This window comes from Anabas testudineus, chromosome 1 (genome assembly GCF_900324465.2).
Source record: "Anabas testudineus chromosome 1, fAnaTes1.2, whole genome shotgun sequence".
In the NCBI taxonomy this organism is placed as follows: Eukaryota; Metazoa; Chordata; class Actinopteri; order Anabantiformes; family Anabantidae; genus Anabas; species Anabas testudineus.
Window position 1 is genome coordinate 18,977,697 of NC_046610.1, and position 22,794 is coordinate 19,000,490.

A 22,794-nucleotide genomic window follows, 5' to 3' on the forward strand; every position below is an offset into this window, starting at 1 on the left:
CATAGACAATAGGAGTGTTTCAGCTGATATTGAAGGGCTATGGTAAAAATACATATTACAGAACCTCTATTTAAAAAAATCTCAAAAGCATGCATAAAAAGTAAATAAACAATCCCGGCTCTGACTGCCCACACATTTTCAGTGAAAACACCAACATGCACAAACATACGACGTACACTGGTCTTCTGTACACAGACCACCCACGCACACACACAAGCAGAGGCAGAGTGGAATTTAATAAATGTAAGTCACACACATTAGTAAACATCTAAACATCTCCAATCCTCCCACAATTCATTTCAACTCCCAACCCACACAAAGGATTACATCATGTAAATGCAGAACCAGATCGCTATGTAGTTAATGTAAAACATTTTATCTTTAAATGGCAAACTTTATCAGACAAATCCAATATTACATCACCGTATTTTACGTTTAATTAATATAAAACACAAGGCTGAATATGTTCTAATTTATTACAATCTTTTTCAACTTGAAGAGTTTGTTCATCCCTCACATGCTCAGTACATCTACAGGATCTCATACAAAAGATTTTTCCTGCTGCTTCGCCTCCCCCGCTGCCCCTGTATTTGGTTTGTCTTTCACTGCTCCTCCAAAAACAGGCAGCGCTCGTCCTCCTGGTGGAGAGGAACCGACATGCAGTAGAGAGCCCCCCACTAACAGGAGCACGCTGGCCCCCCATCCCAGGTACAGTGCCGGCCCCAGTTCTCTCTTTAGAGGTGCTGCAACACTCGGATCATAGAAGTCCCTGATGATTGCATGGGCAGTCCAACAGATGGGAATCATGTAGGCCAGGCCAGCCACAAGGAAGAGTACCCCAGCTACCTTAGCAAGCCAAGTCTTGGAAGGCTGGTTATTGTCCCCTATGCAATGAGTACACTTGGCCCCTGCCACGCCAAGTATGAGGGCCAGAAAGCAGAGGAGCAGGGAGAGAACAGTGAGGCCCCGGGCAGCTTGAGCAGACTTGGGCAGAGCCAGGGTGGAGTCGTAGGTCTTGCACTGGATTTGACCGGTGGTCTGGGACAAGCAGTTCATCCACAGTCCTTCCCACAACACCTGAGCGATGACCAGCTCTCCACCTACGAAGGCGGACACGCGCCACAGAGGAGCGGCGCACACCAGCGCCCCACACACCCAACCCAGTACGGCCAGTATCAAGCCCAGCAGCTGTAGACCTGTTGATGCCATAACCACGAAAGTTGAAAACACTCTTAGCGTGAAACAAAAATGTTCCTTAGAAAAATCTCAGTCCAAATGTTCTCTTGTTCTTCTCACTGTGAGGTTGCAGAGAGTTGAATAGTTACTGCTGTTACGACATGAAAGTCAAGTCTTGAAGTCAGTCATCCAGCAAGATGTCCACAGATCGTGACCTGTCACCCGCTCTTCTTCTCCTCACTGTGCTGTCTTGTTTAACACGTACTGTAGATAAAAGATGGCATAATTTTCAGTAAATGAACTGTGTAGAATCACGTTTTAAATAAACTCACATAAAGTAAAGACAAATTTTACTCCATCACAAAACCACATCAAATAAGAGAACTGAAACCTGCTCCATGTTGGTCTGAGGAAGGTACCAATCAATTCCACATATCCAGCAAAAGTCTGTAAAACTTACTTTTCAATCAGATCCACAGTCATTACGTCGTTGGTGCTACAGTTGTGTTTCCTTCTTCTGTTATGAGTGACCAGTTTGTGTCTCTGGATCTCATACACAGGGGTGTAGGAGGGCAGCTGTGTGTCATACTCCATACTAACTACAAACACACACACACACACACACACACACACACACATACAGACAGCTACTTATGCAAAAATGACAGCACAAGGACACTTTGTTGCAGGCATTGCTGATTACTACCACATTGTCATTTGTTGTAGCTAGAGTTGCCAGATTGAGGCAGCAAAGCATAAAAAGTCATGGAGGATAAGGTGAAAGCATGAAACCACTGTTGTGTCACAACAACAACAACAACAGAAAGAGTTAGATGAACTGGAAATTGCTGTCAAAACTGTATTGACTATAATAGTGAGCACTTGAGTGGACACTATCATAGCATGTGGGTGAGTGAACCAGATGTTGTTCTTTAGCTGCCCACCAGATGGTGTTAGGGTGGTCACCACGTTGAGGCACAAATAATGAGCTCATAATGCCTTCCCCATGCATTTACACTACTTTTCTCATCTGTTCTATTCTAACATACCTTCTAAGTCTGATTTATACAGCGAACAACATGAAATGGCAGGAATACTGCTGCCTTTATGGCACAATTTGCTGTTGCTTAATTATTAACTAACCTGAATTAATGAGAAAAAGAAACACATCAGCAGAAAAGCTGACTCATGTTGTTGATTAGATGTCTGATGCCAAGACTTCAAGAAGTTTCGTTTTCTTGGAAACTCTCTACCCTGGTGGAGAGAGAGAGAGAGAAAAGGGGAGCATACAGAGGTACACACACTGTGCACTGCAAGCTTTATTAAAGCACAGGCAGACTGCATGGTTTGACTGTAGCTTTGTTCTTGGTTTCCTGGAATTCTTTTCCATAAATATGATGGGTTTAAGCTTCACTGAAGGTGAGAATCTTTATTTTTATGTTGACATATTAGCAGACCTTTTGTGCTCCTTCTGTGATCTGTGGGTTTCACTGTCTGTCCACAGACTCCAGTGCTCCCGTTGTCAGAGACCTGAGGATTGTCCTGCTGGGAAAGACTGGATCAGGAAAGAGTGAAACAGGCAACACCATCCTGGGTTGGGAAGCTTTTAGGGCAGAGGTTTCCCCATCATCAGTGACAAAGAGCTGTAAAAAAGAAACTAACCATGTTAATGACAGAAGTGTGAGTGTGGTGGACACTCCTGGGCTCTTTGACACATCATATATGGAAGACACGTTGAAAAAGGAAATTGAGAATTGTATCACGCTGTCTGTCCCAGGGCCCCACATATTCCTGCTTGTCATCAGAGTGGACGTACGCTTTACGGAAGAGGAAAAGAAAGCCATCAAATGGATCAAGGAAAACTTTGGCGAGGAGGCTGCCAACTACACAATGGTGCTTTTCACTAAGGGTGATACTCTCAACAAAATGTCTATTGAGAACTTTTTAGACCAAAGTCCTGAACTCAGGGAGCTCATTAGTGACTGTAGAGGCGGCTACATTGTATTTGACAACACATGCAAGAATAATCGCACCCAGGTGGCCGATCTGTTTGAAAAGATAGATGAGGTAGTGCATTTAAACGGGAACCATTACACCAGCAAGGCCTATGAAGAGGCACAGAACAAGATGTATAGGAGCAAACTGTGGAGCAAATGTGGAGGCACTGCGATCACTGCAAGCAGTTATTTGATTGTGGGAGCAGCAGCTGCAGCTGTCCCTGCTGCTCGTGCTCTCCCTGTTTCTCGTGCTGCTCTTGCAGCTGCTACTGTTGCTGCAGCAGCTATACCCTCACTTTTAGCCAGGGCAGGTGGAGGGGTTGCTAACTTCATCGGGGGGTGGATGAATCCTAAACCAAAAGAGTAGTGAGTAATGTCAAGCTATGACATTCATTGCCTATTAAATGATATGCTGTAAATGTGAACCTATCACGACAAATCTATTGTTAATCTTGTAAGACAAGACAAGATAAGATAAAGCTTTATTGCCATTGTACAGTCACACTTGGTACAACAGTACAACGAAATTGCGAACTGTCCCACATTGGTGCACATTGTACACTCTTATCCTGAATGCAACTTTGTATGGAAACTCTTGACTCTGTATTGTAATTTTTGATTTATAAAAAGAAAATTAAAGAATGTGTTGTGCCAAAACCAGTCCATGCTTTTTATCCAGTCGGGTAACGTGCTGTAGTGGTTTGCACTGTCGTCTCACAGCTAGAAGGAATCCTTTCTGTGTGGAGTTGGCAGGTTCTCCTCATGCCTTCTTGGATTTTCTCTGGGTGGTCCAGCTTCTCCCACTTTCCAAACACACAGCAGTTAGGTAAACTGGTGACTCCAGGGTACACCTGAATGACTTTGATCAGTTAACTATCCAGTGATACTAGTCAACTGTAAAATGCATCAGCTCAAATCTTTTCTCTAACTATACTGCATAGTAGACCGCTAAACTGAATACACCTTTGGCACAAATAAGAAATGTGTAAACCTTAGCTTATTGTGTGGTTAATCATTTTCTTGTCCCTTTGAATAAACACATTACCATTGTGCATTAAGACTTAATCTACTAGACCTGAAAATTGATATGACATGATTCACTTATTGTCCTAATTGTGGCAACCTGTTTTGTGCTTGCGTGTTAAATCACAGAACACTCTGTACTTATAAATCACTTTTACAGTCTGAAACAAAGTTGCAGGAGAAGAATAACCAGTGATTAGTAGATTTAATAATATTTCACTTTTCTGTACCATTAAATATTGTTTATCAGTGAAACAATAGGATTTGGCAACACGCTACTGTGCTAAAGTTAGTCAGTGTGTGGCTGATTCAGATCAGCCTACAGTTCAACATTTTAAGACCTGATCTTGCTTTGTGACTGATGGTATGTGACGGCAGTGATGTAATGAGGTCTTGCTTTGTGTAAAACATTTCCTCACCTAAATGCGAGCGCTCAGCAGATGTTTACCATTGTCTCTGTTTCCTTTTGGGGAAGTCAGCTCGTAATGTTACTAATAATAAAGTCAGGGAACAACACATGCGGAACAGACTATTTTATTTAAGAAATAATAGCATAAATTATGAGAGTGTAAATGATGTGATGTATTTGCAAAATACTGTATATGAGTTCTGTAGGCTCAGACTGTGTCTTATAAACTCTTCAAGTATAACTCAGAAAGTGGGTCAGAACAAAATAAAACAAGTCAAGAAAACAAGCATTGTGTTTCATGCTGTTCATTTACTAGGAGCATTAAATTCACATACTGTTAATGCAATGTTGGGTCAAAACCTAATATGTTTGGAGCAGAATGCAGAAGAGACCAAGATGACACCATTCACTGACATTTAAATAGTAACGTTTGCAGTACTAATACTGTATCTGCTGTGGATTCAGTGCCACATACTGCAGAGTGATAAACACGTCCTTGCTACCAGTCACTAAACTGCTTGTATTGAGCTGTTTTCTTTAGGCTTGCATCTTATGTTTTTCCATATGCAAAGAGCAGCTAAACCACAAATCACTCCCACGCCGAGCACAGGAGCTCCCAGAGCCAGGGCGACTGTGGTGTTAGCTCCCACTGCTATAATCACCCCGGCAAACACCAGCACAACAGCAGCAGCCGATGACGCAAGTATATTCTTCCTCTTGACTTTTTTCTCCTTCACTCTCTCTTTTTCTTTCTTTTCCCTCTCTGCTTCCCATATTTTCTTCTCCTCCTTTTTCTTCTCCTCTTCCTCTTGCTTCTTGCGCTCCTCCTCCTCTCTGAGCTTCCTCTGGGCTTTCTCATACATCTCATTCGTGTAGTGTTTCCCTCCGTTGTCGTGTACCATTTCCTTGATCATAGTGATCAACTCTGAGACCTGGACGCGGTCGTCTGCGTCATTGTTGTTGAAGGCATGGTACCTGCGTCCAAATGTTATTGAGAGTCTCCGCAGCTCCTTGCACTCCTTTAGAGCATTGTCAGCTTTAGCCTGGTCTTTACAGGTAAACAGCATGATAGTGTACATGGAGGCATCATCTCCAAAGTTATCCTGGATCCACTTCACAGCATTCCTTTCCTCCTCAGTGAACCTCACTCCTAGCCTGATCACCAGTAGGAAGGCGTGAGGGCCGGGGATCGACATCGTCACACACTCCTCTATTCTGGTTTTTAATTCCTCTTCTGTGATGCCTGTATCAAACAGACCTGGAGTGTCGGTCACCTGGACCAGAGTCCCGTCCACTTCTCCACTCTGTGTCTCACAATGTTTGGTCACAGACATGGGGCTTGGGTCCTCTTTGAAGGCAGCTCTTCCGAGGATGGTGTTTCCTGTTGCACTCTTCCCCGATCCAGTCTTGCCAACAAGGACTATCCTCAGCCCTCCAGACAAATCCAGAGCTGTGACAGTAAAAAGGAAATGAATAACAGGAAACCTGTACCGTCTCTTTTGTTGTAACATTACTCTGCTGTGAGGGTTCACTTGGATTTGCTAGGCTGTGAAAAACCTCTTTGGCTGGTGTAAGTCTTCCCCCGTTATAATTTGTTTTACATATCTGTAGCCCTCTCATTAAGAGTGGAATAGTTCAATGTTTTAACAAGCGAATTCCTAAATATTTATTTACTAGTTTGCACAAATGAGGTCGTGTATATTATACTAACGACTGATAGCTGGTGGTGATAAGATGTAAAGTAATGATGCACATGTGCCAACAATGGCAGAGGAATAGAAAACTACAAGGTAGCAAACTGTGATATAATGTAATTTAACCTGTCATTATGAGCAGTCAAAAGAGGAAAAGCCATTTGCAGCAGCCTGTGACTTGTAGTGCCAAGTTCATTGTGAGGGTTTAGACTGATAGGGTCTTTTATTAACAAAAAGGCAGGGACACGGAGAACTAACAAACACTAACAAAGTAACAACATAAAGAGACCCGAAACAACACGGTGGATAAGTACAAACAAAAGCATAAACAGACATACAAAGTGACAACTGAAAAACTCTGCAGAAACGCAGGCAAAATACGAATTAATAAACTAAAGACACAAAGAATAAACCAAACAAAACACCACTAAGCACAAACTACTAACTCACTGAATAAGAAATGCAAAGTAACAAACAAAAATCACTGCCGAAAGCAGGAAAATGTGAACAAATATACAAACTAAAAAATACAAAGTGTGAACAAACACACTGGAGTCATGGAGGGTGTAGAGTATAATGAGCAGTGTAGGGTTTAATGGGCAACAAACAAAAAAAAGACTGAGGGGAGTTTATAAAGGGAACAGAAAACACAGGAGGCCAAGTGAACACCAGGGGGAGACAAAAAAAAAAACAAAAACCAACAGGACGGGGATGAGGCAGGAAACCTGATATTCATAGCTCTCAGGCATTTCTGATCTACCCACAAATCAACAAACAGAATGGCTGCAAATCCCCCATAATCCTTTAATCACAACGTGTAGGAGCTATGTTTGTTTGTATCTGTTTCATAACTCAAGAAAAGCAGCAAATTAATTTGTCATCTGCTGTGAATACAGGGTTAGCACTGGGGCTAACTCCCTGGAAGGAACACATGAACACGCCCATGTCAGAACTAACTCTCTTTCCTGTTTGTCCCAGTTTTGAATACAACACTGCCAATTTGCCTGAGGTGACGAACTGCGGTACTGCGACACAGGGAATGAAACACAAAAAGATATTAGTATGTCTACATGACTGCTCAGCTAATCAGCTCAATCATCACTCTGTCTATAATAAATTCTGATGCCTAGAGGTGATAGGGTCAAGTGGGATGACAAGGGTGGGGCCGGCAGGAGAAACACTAATGTTCATGCGCAGTGAACTCTGCATCATGGAAGTAAAGGCGGAAACACCATTCATTTCATCATCAACTTCGCAGTGCGGTATCTAGTTCTTCTACATTCCTCCATGATGTAAATATTGAACAATTTAATACGTATTAAAAGATTTGATTAGCAACATTTATTGATAGGCAAACACATGAGAGACGTCTACCTTTGTATTACTGTAGTATTACAGGCACTTGGCTTGTTAGAAATAACAAAAAGTTGTTATGCAAATGATAAGCTGTTACACCATTTAGGTACAGATCATGTTGTACATAATAATAACTCTTATTATTTATTTTTGTGTAAAGTATTGAACAGGAGCGTCAGAGCTAGTAATACTGAACACCAGTCAAGGGGATTTTTCACAACCCAAAATTTGTTAATGATGTTAAAATAAACAACAGCCTATGTATTAAGATTAGGAGTGTAACACTAAAAGAGGAATGCCTTAGGGAGGCCATGAAAAGTACTATGTTAGCATACCGTCAAAGTTATTCAGACCACACCCATCGGATCGAGGTAGAGTTTTCTGCTTCTTTTCTCGCAGCGGTATTGCTATGACATGAAATTAGTGAGACACAACAGAAAAAAACGACTATAAGCCAATGATATTATTATCAAGATCTACTTATCTTTCTATTTCCCTCTTTTTCCAGTGGTGCTGTATCACAAGTGATACATCTCACTGATCAAAGGGTTAAGGATAGTTTAGTTTAACATGACATCAGATAGATTGTCTTACCTTCAGCCATCTCTTCTGATGTGTCTTTTTCAAATCCCACAAGGCCAAATATGTTTTTCCAGGCCCGGACTGTGACTTGGACGAGCTCTGCAGCTCAACATTCACATTCCTTTTCTGAGAAGCTTCTGGAAGCTCGGCCTACGAACAGGGGGCTTCCTATTTCCTTGTATTGTCTTTAGCTTACATCTAAAAATGTGCATCCAAATAGGGACTGTCCACACCACAATGAATATGCTATGCTAACACTTTTGTATCTGTATGGGTGGTATGTTTTGGGAATTGTAATCTAAATATTACGTTATTTTACTATAGACATGCCATGAGACAACGAGGAAACAGGGAAACAAGAAAAACCTGGGAGTTTTGGCATCATATCCTTCCATTGTTGACATCCCCTCCCATTACTACATTAACATATTGTGACTTTTATCATGTTCTATTTCTGCACAGTTTGAAAAATCATGCAAAAAATAATAAACATTTCAAATATATTATGTATAACAGACCATGCAGATGTGTGTTGTTCTTTCTAATACATGGATTGAGTTAAATTGATTGATGTCATTGACAACCTGCAAAGGCAAAAACATAAAGAAAGAACCCGAAACCAGAAGAAACCAACTGAACTTTATTCAGAATGTTTTTAGCTTACATGATCACATAGAGAGAAGCTGATCCACAAAGCACATTCCGTATTCCTAAGGCCAAGCAAAGAATACACACTAATTTTCAATTTAAGATTAACTTAACAGCCATCTGAGTACGGCTACCTTAGGCTGTTACATTATTAGTATTATGCTCGTTTAGCCATCATCTTTTACCTTCTCCATCTTTTCTTTTTTCACAGGTCTCACTGCTACATGAACATATCTATAGTGCAGTTAAAGCCCTCAGTGAGGCCAAGTGCTGCACCTGCTGACATGAGGAGATATGATGAGTAATATGCTCCTGCCCCAAAAACTCCCAGAGACAAGAGAGCTATGTTTTTACACCACGCAATCCTTTTCTCTTCCTCTCTGATCCTTTCTTCCTCTTCCTTCCTCCTTTGCTCTTCCTCCTTTTTTCTCCTTTTTTCCTTCTCCTCAAGTTTCTTTTGGGCTTTCCGGTACATCTCATTGGTGTAATAACGTTGTCCAGTCAACTTCAACATTTTATCTATCTTACCCAGAAGTTCTCTGACCTGAGCTCTGTTTTCTGTCGGGGTGTTGATGAGTGAATGGTATCGTCCTCCACACTGGTTTACCAGTCTTTGTAGGTCTTTGCTCTCTGACAAATAGTCATCCACAGATTTATCCTGCAGTAGGTCAGCGTGTGTAAACAGGACTATGGTAAACATGGCAGCATCTGGGCCAAAGTTATCCTGGATCCACTTCACAGCTGCCTTCTCCTCATCTGTGAACCTCGACTTCAGACTGATCACTAACAGAAACCCGTGGGGTCCAGGAACTGACTGTTCAATGCAGTGCTCAAGTTGTTTCTTCACATCTTCTTGTGTTACATTTGTGTCAAACAGCCCTGGGGTGTCGATGACAATAATGTTCCTGTTACCATCTCTGACCTCTGCTCTGTGACAGCCTTTAGTCACAGACTCTGGTGAAATATCCTCCTTAAAGGCGTCTTTATCCCCCAGGATGGTGTTTCCTGTAGCACTCTTCCCTGCTCCAGTTTTTCCCACCAGAATGAGTCTCAACTCTTCGAGATCTGTAGAATCTGACAACATTTAACAACACATAGTGTTTCATGACATGTCTGTCTTAGTTCATTTCAATTTGTCAAAAATAAGTAGCCTAAATACATTTCTAATTTTAACTGTGACACATTAAAGCTAGTAAAATACTGCGACAGCATCCAGAGTAAGTAGCCCATTTACTGAAAACTACTTTATTCATGGTCTTCACACTGACTTTAGGATTACTAGCAGTTGCAAGTAAAAGTAAAGCAGAAATAGTCATTATTGAACACACCCATGTAATGTAAACAGTGATGGTGGAAAAAGTAAGCGAAATTCTGGACCATTTTTAATTTACAGAATTGCTTCAGTCCAGACATATTCTTAGGACGTTTGGTGTGAACGACTCTCTTAAAATCATTTAGCGTTTCAGCTTGCAGTTTGCAGTCAGCCACCCATACATTATCCTGTAGGACACCTTGATAAACTTAACAATAACCTCAAGCACTGCCAAAGGTGGTTCAACCTGTTATTACCACTTATAGAACTAGAGCTGCTTCAGCCATCACTCTGTATGCTTTAGTTTATGGGTGTGTTCCGGACATGAAATACCTTCACCAGCTTTGTGTGTTTGTGTTGTTGATATTTGTGACTTTAGTGAAGATCAGACCATTTCATGACCGATTTATGTAGAAAATCAGAAAAAGTACAAGCAATTTTCTTTCTTTTCCTCTGTTGAGAATTTAATACAAAATTGAGAAAAGGCCATCTGACCTATAAAGAATTATGATTGACAAGCAGATGCTAAAAAAAAAGGAAGTCCATATTGTTTAACTTCTTTTCTATCACCCACCTTTGTGATGATTTTGGCTGCAAACGACTGGTCCACACAATGCGACCAGCACAAGCAGGGTACAACCTGGAATCCAAGCTCCTTCTCCCAACGTCGCTGCAACTGTAATCTCTGTCTGAAGCTTCACACACACACACACACACACAGACAAATGACTTTAACAATCTAATGTTAGTAACAGCAGTCACAATTCAGTGCCACAGACTATTTGGTTATAAAATCAATTAACAAATCAACATGTTCACTGAATTCGTCCTACATTAAAATATGATGTATAGACTTTGACTGTACCTGCAGAAGTGTTACCTCAGCCGTACCAGATGTTGGTAGGTGACAAGATGTGTTTATGACACAACACGCACAACACTGATGCTGAACAGCTTTTGGTTGGTTGACATCACTGAACTTACTTTCATTTTCCTGTAAATCAGTACTTCAGTTGCAACTGAGCCAGTTAGAAGAGGAGGGACCCAAACACTGGAGGGGAACCACTGACACAAAGTTCCTGTTTGACTGGTTTCTGCAGCGTGGCTTTTTACTTAGTGAAATCCCTCTTTAGAAACATAACTGAAAGTCATACCATGAGTAGAAGTTACAGAGAGTCAGTAACTAATTCTAAATATAATAATATATTTCATATAGATGTCATTCACCTATAGAAATAATGCCATTTAAGTCGGGTGCAGTTTAAACTGTTAATGAACTATTCATAGTTAATTAATGAAGAATGCACTTTTAATTAATGTTGTAGTGTCGGGGTGTAAGTCTGATGTTCAAGTGGTTTTAATTTGTAATATTAGGCTTAAACTTCACCTGGACGACTGAGAATCTTCACCCACATTAGGCTTAAAGCAGACTCACGTAGTACAGCCTATAGACTTTCTCTGCTTTATTTTGCCCAGAGCCCTAGAGACAGATAGGTAGGTAACAAGTAAGGTAACAAGTTCGGATCAGCTCGGATTGTGAAATTCATTATATTCTTAACATATAAATGTTTTACCAGGCTGCCCTCAAAAGTGAATTTTGCTGAGAAATCTCAGTGATATTATTGTAGTTATGAGCCTAATGATGGCCTCCGTTGCCTGCATAGACACCTCTTTGAACCTAATGATGAGAGATCCACTCAACAGCTACCAAATGCAAATGTAACACTCAGAACCACCTCCAGGTTTTGAATCCGCTTGAATAGTAATGGGGGACAGGCCACACTTGACCATGCAACTGCTTGTCAGACATGTTTTGTCATCATTCATGAGTCCCCAATAATGTATGTACATGTTTTTATGAAAATAGCTTTAATTCCTGAACGGTGAATGTCACACTGTTGAATTAAAGCTAAACGTTTTGGCTTCGCTCACATTATGGTTGTTTCATGTCAAATTCAATGTGGTGGTGTGCAGAGGACAAATTGCAAAAAACTCACCTAATTTCTTTGTACAAACTCAGTTTCTGTAACTGTGTAAAACTATCTTTTGGATGTGGGAGTACATTGTTTGCCTTTGATGTGCTTAAACCAAAAGTACAATATGGCTAAAACCAGAGCCAGCTAAGCAGTCAGTCCTGGAAATCCCCTGTGTCCTTTTTTTTTTCAGTGCTGAGCTGTAAAGGCACAGAGGATTTCCAGGCAGCTGGGAACCCTCTGAAAATGTCAAAAAGAGAAATGTCAAAAACCGAGTGCTCCCAAAGAGAAGATAGCAGTTTCTTAATTTGAGTCTCACGTCACACCCTGAAATGATGACTTGAGTGATTGAATGGAGATCTGTCTATTTTAAAAGTTGAAAAATCTCCAGTGAGATTATTCTATATTTTTACTGTCAGCTTACCACAAAATTTAAAGATATTTACACGGGTATAATAACAAGTAACTTTTATGAGGTGGCCCCAGAATGTAAGTCAGTGTACCCTGTCTGCCCTCTAGTGGCATCAATGATACTGACCCATCAACACATCACTGACTCTTTTCCATATTTTGTATATGCTCCTTTTCCCTTACTATACCTATTATAGTCTTGGTTGTTTTGTTTTTATTTTCTATCTATTAAAATGTTATTTAACACAGTTTAAACAGTCTTCATCTAGACATCATCTAATACACTATAACTTTGTGTTGTTTTTGATTTTACTGCAGACCAGCACAAGCGTCCACGTTTTTTTTTTTTATTCGTTGCATATATGTTACATTGAACTCTGCAAAAGCTTTACACAATTTCAAATAAAATAATTTTTTTTGTAAATTGATTTGATCACTTCCATGCAGTTCAGGATTTGGTCTTCCATTAAACATTGTTAACCTACTCAAGTGCTTCCTCAGCTGTGTGATATGTTTGTAGGAGGGCACAGTGAAATCTGTGATTAGATTGTTGTATAAAAGATACAACAATTAGATCACAGCTTTCCCCTTTGTGAGGGGACGGACTGACACGGAGTAAACAGGTACGTACAAAAGGAACTATTTATTAACAACAAGAGGAAGGGACACGGGGAAACCAAACAAACACTAACAAAGTATCAACACAAAAGACCCAAAACCACGGTGGATAAGAACTAACAAAAACCAGGAACAGACAGACCAAGAATCAACCTAAAACAATGCAGGAATGCAGGTAAAAAATATAAAATAACTAAACACACAAATAACTGACTAACTTAACACAGGACCACACAGCACAAAACCGACAGACTAAAAAATACAAAGTAACAAAAGAAAACTACTGTCGAGGGCAAGGCAACACAGGAGCAAACGCCAAAACCAAAAATACAAAGTGACAACAGAAAATCACTGCAGTCGCAGGCAAACAAAACTCACATGTGGGGAAACAGTCCAACAAACAAAAGAGGAACCTGACGGACGAAACAGAGTTGCTGAGGACACTATGCGACATGACACACAACACAACGTGACGAACCAGCAGAGAACAAAGGACTGAGGGAAGCTTATAAAACAAAAGGGGAACACAGGTGAAATTAATCAGTCAATTAAGAGTCCATGGGTTGAGTGGAGGTGGAGGTGCAGGAAGGGAGAAAACAAACAGAAGGGGGAGACAAAAACGTCCAAACAGGCAGGTATGAGGCCTGAATCCTGACAGGACCCCCCCGGCAAGGGGCGGATACCAGACGGCCACAAACAAACGAGGACGGGTGGGCGGAGGGAGGCCCGGTGGAGGGACCGGGAGCAGCAGACCAGGAGTGCCTCCGGCGGACGGCCAAGAGGCGGCAAACAGCCCAGGAGTGCCTCCGGCGGACGGCCAAGAGGCGGCAAACAGCCCAAGAGTGCCTCCGGCGGACGGCCAGGAGGCGGCAGACAGCCCAGGAGTGCCTCCGGCGGACGGCCAGGAGGCGGCAGACAGCCCAGGAGTGCCTCCGGCGGACGGCCAGGAGGCGGCAGACAGCCCAGGAGTGCCTCCGGCGGACGGCCAGGAGGCGGCAGACAGCCCAGGAGTGCCTCCGGCGGACGGCCAGGAGGCGGCAGACAGCCCAGGAGTGCCTCCGGCGGACGGCCAGGAGGCGGCAGACAGCCCAGGAGTGCCTCCGGCGGACGGCCAGGAGGCGGCAGACAGCCCAGGAGTGCCTCCGGCGGACGGCCAGGAGGCGGCAGACAGCCCAGGAGTGCCTCCGGCGGACGGCCAGGAGGCGGCAGACAGCCCAGGAGTACCTCCGGCGGACGGCCAGGAGGCGGCGAACCAGAAGGCGGAGACGACAAACCAGAAGACAGAGCCTCGGGCGGACGGCCGGGAGGCGGCAGGAGAGCCGCAGACCGAAGAACCTCGGGACTGCGAAGCGGAAGCCGGCTGCGGAGCTGAGGCCCGGAGAGCCGGCTGAGGAGCGCCGGGCGGATGCTCTGGCGTCTGGAGTGCCGGCTGGAGCTGAGGGGCCAGAACAGGACCACAGTTCTCAGGGGCCCCCCAAGAAGACAGGAGCAGGGTGGTGGTGTCCTCATTGTCATCCCACCACATCTCCTGGGGTGACAAACAAGTTGAGAGACGGCGGGGGCGACGGCCTCTGCGTCGACCCGCCTGGGAACCGGACTGGAGCAGTGGCGGCTGCAGGGACCAGATCAGCAGCTGACACCAGAGCAGCGGTGACTGCAGCAATCAAGGCGACAGGAACTGAAGAGGCTGATGAGGCGACAGGAACTGAAGAGGCTGATGAGGCGACAGGAACTGAAGAGGCTGATGAGGCGACAGGAACTGAAGAGGCTGATGAGGCGACAGGAACTGAAGAGGCTGATGAGGCGACAGGAACTGAAGAGGCTGATGAGGCGACAGGAACTGAAGAGGCTGCAGCAGCAGCAACGGCTGCGACGAGGGCTGCCGCGGGGCAAACAAAAGCTGCAGCGGCTGCACAACAAACGCTAGCAGCATGGGCGGCGGGGCTATCGCCAGCAGCATGGGCTGCATGAGCAGGACAAACCAGAGCCGCAGCATCGGCTGCAGAACCAGTACAAACAAAAGCAGGGACCAGGAACTGATGAGGCGACAGGAACTGATGAGGCGACAGGAACTGATGAGGCGACAGGAACTGATGAGGCGACAGGAACTGATGAGGCGACAGGAACTGAAGAGGCGACAGGAACTGATGAGGCGACAGGAACTGATGAGGCGACAGGAACTGATGAGGCGACAGGAACTGATGAGGCGACAGGAACTGAAGAGGCGACAGGAACTGAAGAGGCGACAGGAACTGAAGAGGCGACAGGAACTGAAGAGGCGACAGGAACTGAAGAGGCGACAGGAACTGATGAGGCGACAGGAACTGATGAGGCGACAGGAACTGATGAGGCGACAGGAACTGATGAGGCGACAGGAACTGATGAGGCGACAGGAACTGAAGAGGCGACAGGAACTGAAGAGGCGACAGGAACTGAAGAGGCGACAGGAACTGAAGAGGCGACAGGAACTGAAGAGGCGACAGGAACTGAAGAGGCTGATGAGGCGACAGGAACTGAAGAGGCTGCAGCGGCAGCAACGGCTGCGACGAGGGCTGCCGCGGGGCAAACAAAAGCTGCAGCGGCTGCACAACAAACGCTAGCAGCATGGGCGGCGGGGCTATCGCCAGCAGCATGGGCTGCATGAGCAGGACAAACCAGAGCCGCAGCATCGGCTGCAGAACCAGTACAAACAAAAGCAGCATCGGCTGCAGAACCAGTACAAACAAAAGCAGCATCGGCTGCAGGACCAACTAAAGCAGCATCAGCTGCAGGACAAACTAGAGCCGCAGCATCGGCTGCACGGCCAGGACAAACTAGAGCCGCAGCATCGGCTGCACGGCCAGGACAAACTAGAGCCGCAGCATCGGCTGCACGGCCAGGACAAACTAGAGCCGCAGCATTGGCTGCACGGCCAGGACAAACTAGAGCCGCAGCATCGGCTGCAGGACCAACTAAAGCAGCATCGGCTGCAGAACAAACAAAATCCGCAGCATCAGTTGTACCACCAAATAAAACAGTATTGGCTGCACCCCTAGCAAGAACTGGCGCACAAACCTGGACTGAGCCCCGGGCTGCTGTGGCAACTGCACCCGGAGCCACATACACTGCCGACACAGGGGCCTGGGAGGCCCTCCGTCGCTGACGGGGACGTCGGCGCTTGCTGTGAACGGTAGTCTCTGGGGTCTCCACCCGCAGAGCAAGACGAGAACCCCAGTAAGGGGAAAGGTGAGGTTCACAAGGGGTGGGTGACTGGCTCACTAACACACCACACCGGAGATCTAGCTCTGGAGCCGACTGAGCCTTCAGCTCTGCATATATTGAGCGAGCTTCCTCAGGGCTCAGAGCAACAGGGGTTAGTGGGTCAGGTGAGGTGACTGGCGGAACCGGTGACGTACTGAGTGAGTGAGCGGCAATGGGGGACTGAATGGGTGGGGGAGCCGACAAAAAACGTTCCCTGGCCGAAATCAGACATGCCATCACGGCGTCTTCCAAATGTCTAAACTCGACATATTTCAGTAGGTACTCCTTATCCTTGAAGGCTCTGATCAAAGCCCTACACATGGCCTCCACACACTCCAACGTGTCAGCCATGTCCACGCACCGTAGCACATACGCTGAACTGCTCTGGAGGTCTAAATATTCATCCCTCAGGATGTCGTCATAAACACCATAGTGCATGAAAGACGGACAGGGAGGGAGGACGGTGCAACCAGTGGTGGAAGTGGGTGATTCCATGGTTGCTTCTGGCTGGTTCGTTCTGTGAGGGGACGGACTGACACGGAGTAAACAGGTACGTACAAAAGGAACTATTTATTAACAACAAGAGGAAGGGACACGGGGAAACCAAACAAACACTAACAAAGTATCAACACAAAAGACCCAAAACCACGGTGGATAAGAACTAACAAAAACCAGGAACAGACAGACCAAGAATCAACCTAAAACAATGCAGGAATGCAGGTAAAAAATATAAAATAACTAAACACACAAATAACTGACTAACTTAACACAGGACCACACAGCACAAAACCGACAGACTAAAAAATACAAAGTAACAAAAGAAAACTACTGTCGAGGGCAAGGCAACACAGGAGCAAACGCCAAAACCAAAAATACAAAGTGACAACAGAAAATCACTGCAGTCGCAGGCAAACAAAACTCACATGTGGGGAAACAGTCCATCAAACAAAAGAGGAACCTGACGGACGAAACAGAGTTGCTGAGGACACTATGCGACATGACACAACACAACGTGACGAACCAGCAGAGAACAAAGGACTGAGGGAAGCTTATAAAACAAAAGGGGAACACAGGTGAAATTAATCAGTCAATTAAGAGTCCATGGGTTGAGTGGAGGTGGAGGTGCAGGAAGGGAGAAAACAAACAGAAGGGGGAGACAAAAACGTCCAAACAGGCAGGTAGGAGGCCTGAATCCTGACACCTTTAAGATCAATAAATTGTGTTTAATTTTCCCTCCTTACACATAAAGTGATTACAGCTACCAAGCCGGCAAAACCAGTAGCGACTTATTACCAAGGAGTCATCCACTGGTGTCAGGTGTCAGCGTGTGCATTTGTGTGTATGTGTGCTTGTTCCATTGCATATCATTTCATTTCTGTCATCTGAATGCGTGAGAAGGTGCCTGGCTCCCTCTGTCCTTATCTTCATATTACTGGATGATGTTATCCTGGCTGCTGTGAACTAGTCACTGATTGGACTGTTGACAAACGGAGCTACTTAACATTACCAACACAGAGAAAATCAGGAAATGATGTGATGATAGATGTAGTGGATATTCTGATCCTGCAGGAGATCTGAAATCCTAGAAGATAAGGAGGTGAAAAGACATGTACATGTTTTACAAATGTATACAAGCCCTGACGCGAATGGGACCTTTACACAATAACCATGTTTCCAAGTACGAGGGTCTCAGCTGATTCTGAGGCCTGCATCCACGTCAGTTCCCAGTTGCAGCTAATATCTCACAAAATATGGAAAGTCTTATAAAAAACTTGAAAGAAAGCTGGTTGTAGATCATTTTCCTACTACAAAACTTGTAACAGATTGTAACAGTTAGTAAAACAGTAGCATATCATCCTCCAAAGTACAGTCTTATAACAGCTCAGATGGATTTATACCACTATACAGTAGCTGGGTGGAACAAATGAATGGATGGATATTTGTAGTGAGTTGCGAGAGTACATTATTACATTATTTCTGACTTTGAACACAAGGTGGCAGGTTCAGTGAAGGAACCAGTGTGTGTGTTGGTTATAGTGGTTCTGAGAACCAGGAGAGTGGCATGAGGAAAAACTGTGCAGCAAGTCCATCAGTGTAAGGTAGTCAGTAGATGACCACACATCTTGTGAAGTATAAGTGAACAGTTTTAAGAATTCATCTGTTCATATATGAATTAGACGGCTTTGATTTTTTATGTAAAGGTTTTTGTCGTGGTTTGCAAAACAAAGCATGGAAAGTGTAAAACCAACGCCTTTGGTTTAAATAGCTGGAGGCTCATGATTGTGTGCCACCTCAGTAGATTCAACAGTTCTTCCACTGAAGGACAAGGCCGACTGGAACAGCATCACGTTTCAGTAGACCACAATTTGAAGCAAGCCTATTATCCTATGCGTGTGTGTATGTGTGCATCTGTCGGAGAGAGAGGCAGAGAACAAGGGGAACCTATCTGGATTCTCCTCACGTGCAAGTAGAGGCAGGAGCATCTGTTCATATGTGTTTGGCTGTATGTGTGTGTGTGTGTGTCTCTGTGTGCGCTCTGATTGCTATAACAAAGACAAAGTGTCACTGCACGTGCATTAAAGTCGCTGGGGCCACAGTGCAGCGAAAAAGACTGCAGCTTCCTGCAATGTGAATTGTGCAGCACGCGTACACGGCTCATACAGAGGGAAAGTTCAGACGGTCTCTCTCCAAAGATGCACAGAAAAAAACAGATATATCAACTGAGTGTTAGTTCCATTAGTTCTTTTAGTTAAACCTCTGTAATTAACAGGTGCCAATGATTAATCTTAAATGCTAATGAGATTTGATATTTCAGTCAGAAAACTCACAGTTGTCTACTAGAAACAAGCGGTCTCTCTCTATCTGATATCAAGGGCTCATTGTTTTAATTTCAAGTGGTAAACCTGCTGTGCACTGCTGCATGTAGGATGAAGGGGAACAGGAAGCTTGACAAGCACAGCAGTGATATCTAAGGAGGCAGCGACCAGTGAGCCATCAGTTGGTACTCCTTCTGATAAAAAAACAGTTTTTCATTTTTGTTGAGTGGAAGGAAAAATCATCATGCAACAACAATTGGAAACACACGTTTTGTGGAACAGGTGACCTTCAGTGAGTCATGAGGGGGAAACCTCTCTCAAACTGCTGATCCCCTGAAGCACATAATAGAATAAATCTTTATTAGTATTTTTTATTAGTCAAATTCAATATTAAAGTGTAGTCTCTTCTCCGTATGTGCTATTAGAAGCAGTTCTTTTTACACAACAATAGGTTGTGTCCGCAAATGTCTCTGAGCCACAAACATAGTTCTGAGCCTTTCAGGAATCATGACTCACACACTACACAGCTTTACAATGGTGCGCACTTAGAGCGCTGTGACTAAAGAAACTACTCTCACTCTGTCGCTGTTTGATGAAAACACACATGGGCTCGTGGTAGAGGCATTGTGTGTTTGTGCGTAAAGTAGAGACTTGGAGCTGGCACTTTTACTGCTATTTTTAGGTGACAGCGTGGGATGGGTGTTATTAATCCATTTATCATTGCACATGAGACGTGGTGCCGTTTTATTTTGCTTGTCACACATGGGCACATGGTAGGGATCAGGGGAGGTCAGTCGTAAATGTAAAGCCTGAGTGGTCTGTTGTCGGTTGCACAAAGCTCAAACTCAACGCAGTGCACATGGAAACACATCTACAGTACCTCATGTGGTGTGAAGAGCGAACAAGAGAAGAGAAACACTCACAGCAAAAACATTCAGCTTATTCACAGCCACCAACGTGACATGTGTGTGCGCAAGGTCTCTTTGTTATTAACATCAAGCTGTTAAACTGTGTGATGGCAACAATCATTGCAATACAACATCTAGTCCTCCCCAAATATTGCCTCTAGGAAATGTGATTGCAGTTAATGTCTCGGTGTTACCCTGCTTCACTTTGGACGATGACCTCAGGACCTTGTCCTTTTACAGAGCCTCCTTCAGCTTCTCCAAAATCCCACATGCTGACCATCATCGGGATGTGAAAGATGACTAACTTGTGTGAATTCATAGCTTGACAGGGAAAAGAGCCCACTGAAAGAAAAACCTATCTGAAAAGTCATTTTTAGTGTGGTGTAGGATGACAGGATATATGCCAACTGGAAACCTGGCCTTTAATCTTTAATGTGTGGGACTCTGGCAATCACGACTAAAGAATAACACACACAAACACACAGGAAGTGGATAAAAGAGTGGGCAGGAAGAGATTCTATCTAATAGATTTCTGAATATAGGTTATGCAATAGTCATATAATAATCAAATAGTCAAGTTCCTGACTCAACATCCTCCCACTTTCTCCTTCACAATGTGTGGTAGCAGACACACACACACACACACCTGAGACACATAGACACATAGATAGATAGATAGATAGATAGATAGATAGATAGATAGATAGATAGATAGATAGATAGATAGATAGATAGATAGACAGATAGATAGATAGATAGATAGATAGATAGATAGATAGATACCAACACACTTTAAGAAATAAACCTCTCTTGAGTATCTCACACCAAATAATAAAAAAGCATTTTATTTTGAAAAAAATCATCTCAAGTGAAGTAAAGACAATTCATTTAAATCAAGTGAGATCAGTTCTTTCCACATTATTTAATTCGCTGTGTAACACTTCAACTGGCAGTCTAATTGTCCTTCACTGAATCTGACACTTCTCAAGCGCTTTGCCGGACTTTCTGGTCGTATGTGGTCCAATGACTTGTCGGAGATCCGTACTAAAACTCGGTCGACGGGCCAGTGGGTACAGGGCGCCGCACGGCGTCTGGGTCCCCTTCCCCATCACACGCTCCATGCGCATTGCCTGGTACGAACGGAGCGAGACTTTGCGATGCTGAGACGGACCGGTTTCAGTCGGGAGCCCGCCTCGTTTTGCCAGAGTCTCAAAGAGTTTATCTAGATTAGTGCTGTCCTTCGCAGACGTTTCGAAGTAAGCGCACTGCTCGCCGAGCGCTTGGAGCACCTCAGCTTGAGATATTGCTCTCTCCGACTCCAGGAGATCCACCTTGTTAGCGCAGACCAGCAGGGGAACCCGTAGCGGTGCGCACTGCTCTGGCACCGATTTGGTGAGTTTGGATTTAGCAGCCAGAATCTCCGCTCGCAGGGCGCACACCTCTTCGAAAGAGCTTCGGTCATCGAGACTGAAGACTAGAAGGAAAATGTCTCCTGCAAAAACATTCAAATGGGAAAAAAAAAAACCAATCTCTTAGTTGCTTTTTCTGCATTGAGGTGCATTCGTCAAGAGAGACAATTCACCATTTACGCATGCACGAAGCACATTTAAAAACTATAAAACTGTTTAGGTTTGTGCAGGATAAATATTGACAGAGCTAATACGCACCAGTGAGGATAGACAGACGCCGCTTGGCTGGAAAGTCTCTTTCCCTGGATGCATCTAGGATGTCAATTTGATAAGTCTCCCCTCGGATACGAAACAGTTTCCTGAGGAAATCCTCCGAAGTGGGATTGTACTCCTCCACAAATCCATCCCGAAGATATCGTCTTAGGATGGAGGTTTTGCCGACTCGTGGCGCGCCAAGAACCACAATGCGCTTACAGTTCTGTGGTTTGGTCGAAGACAATTGCTCCTGACCAATCTGGAGGTTCCCTGTTTGGCCGTGCAGTACGAGAGCTGCGAGCTGATCCAGTGGTGATGTCTTACAAGGATGGTTGGCAGTGGGCAGTTGCCTTAATGTTGCTCCTGAGCGCGTCTTCTTGTCCTTTTTCCACTGAGACGTGGCCAGTTTGAGCATCCCCAAGCCCGCTTTAATCCCTGACGAACTCAGGTGCTGCGACGCGTTTTTGTAAGCCAGTAACACTTTGGATGTCCCGGCGCACTGCCCGTCCATATTACCATGAAACTGGTTCTGGGGTGCATCTATTGTGGAGCAGCTGAGCTGCAGCGGGACAGGGATAGATGTGCTCTGTGCACCGGTCGAGATGCTGCCCATTTCGGTCGCACAATACACTGGGCAGAATCTGCGATGAGATGTTTTATAGGCCTGCGCAGGCTTGGCTGTGGTGCGGGGATTGATGTCAGTTGTCTTTATATAGGCCATCCTCAACCCCGTGGTGCATCCGCGTCATGCAGACTGACAGAAAGGGTTGTTGTGTTCTTCAGGAGAACACCATGTTTTGAGGATAAACTAGATTACAAGGGACCACATATTACAGGATTTACCTTTTTAAAGATCTTAAGACTCTTGTTATCTTGAAGTATTGTGATAAGGATTACTATTTAAAAATAAATAAATAAATAAATAAATAATAATGATAATCATTATAATAATCACTCCATCCTCATA

The 22,794-nt window shown here is 44.2% G+C and overlaps 5 protein-coding genes across 5 annotated transcripts; 1 reads left to right on the plus strand and 4 right to left on the minus strand.

Annotated features, from left to right (window-relative positions):
* Window positions 1-19: 19 nt before the first annotated feature.
* LOC113161294 (claudin-9-like) lies at window positions 20-2,418 on the minus strand. Its single transcript, XM_026358796.1, has 3 exons — window positions 2,320-2,418; window positions 1,637-1,775; window positions 20-1,440 (listed from the first exon to the last, which is right to left on the minus strand). Exon 3 carries the CDS (start codon window positions 1,207-1,209, stop codon window positions 541-543), a length of 669 nt encoding a protein of 222 aa, XP_026214581.1. The 5' UTR covers window positions 1,210-1,440; window positions 1,637-1,775; window positions 2,320-2,418; the 3' UTR covers window positions 20-540.
* A 25-nt stretch (window positions 2,419-2,443) lies between these two features.
* Window positions 2,444-4,610, plus strand: LOC113161292 (GTPase IMAP family member 9-like). The gene is made up of 2 exons (XM_026358792.1): window positions 2,444-2,595; window positions 2,681-4,610. The coding sequence occupies exons 1-2, from the start codon at window positions 2,571-2,573 to the stop codon at window positions 3,538-3,540; spliced, it is 885 nt and encodes a 294-aa protein (XP_026214577.1). The 5' UTR covers window positions 2,444-2,570; the 3' UTR covers window positions 3,541-4,610.
* A 138-nt stretch (window positions 4,611-4,748) lies between these two features.
* Window positions 4,749-8,366, minus strand: LOC113161291 (GTPase IMAP family member 7-like). Its single transcript, XM_026358791.1, has 3 exons — window positions 8,250-8,366; window positions 7,991-8,062; window positions 4,749-6,055 (listed from the first exon to the last, which is right to left on the minus strand). The coding sequence occupies exons 1-3, from the start codon at window positions 8,257-8,259 to the stop codon at window positions 5,115-5,117; spliced, it is 1,023 nt and encodes a 340-aa protein (XP_026214576.1). The 5' UTR covers window positions 8,260-8,366; the 3' UTR covers window positions 4,749-5,114.
* Window positions 8,367-8,857: 491 nt separating this feature from the next.
* On the minus strand, window positions 8,858-16,934 carry LOC113161856. Its single transcript, XM_026359671.2, has 5 exons — window positions 16,254-16,934; window positions 15,122-15,198; window positions 11,063-11,204; window positions 10,772-10,892; window positions 8,858-9,959 (listed from the first exon to the last, which is right to left on the minus strand). The coding sequence occupies exons 1-5, from the start codon at window positions 16,932-16,934 to the stop codon at window positions 9,106-9,108; spliced, it is 1,875 nt and encodes a 624-aa protein (XP_026215456.1). The 3' UTR covers window positions 8,858-9,105.
* Window positions 16,935-21,084: 4,150 nt separating this feature from the next.
* LOC113162222 (GTP-binding protein Rhes-like) lies at window positions 21,085-22,641 on the minus strand. Its single transcript, XM_026360255.1, has 2 exons — window positions 21,831-22,641; window positions 21,085-21,655 (listed from the first exon to the last, which is right to left on the minus strand). Exons 1-2 carry the CDS (start codon window positions 22,546-22,548, stop codon window positions 21,129-21,131), a joined length of 1,245 nt encoding a protein of 414 aa, XP_026216040.1. The 5' UTR covers window positions 22,549-22,641; the 3' UTR covers window positions 21,085-21,128.
* Window positions 22,642-22,794: the final 153 nt, after the last annotated feature.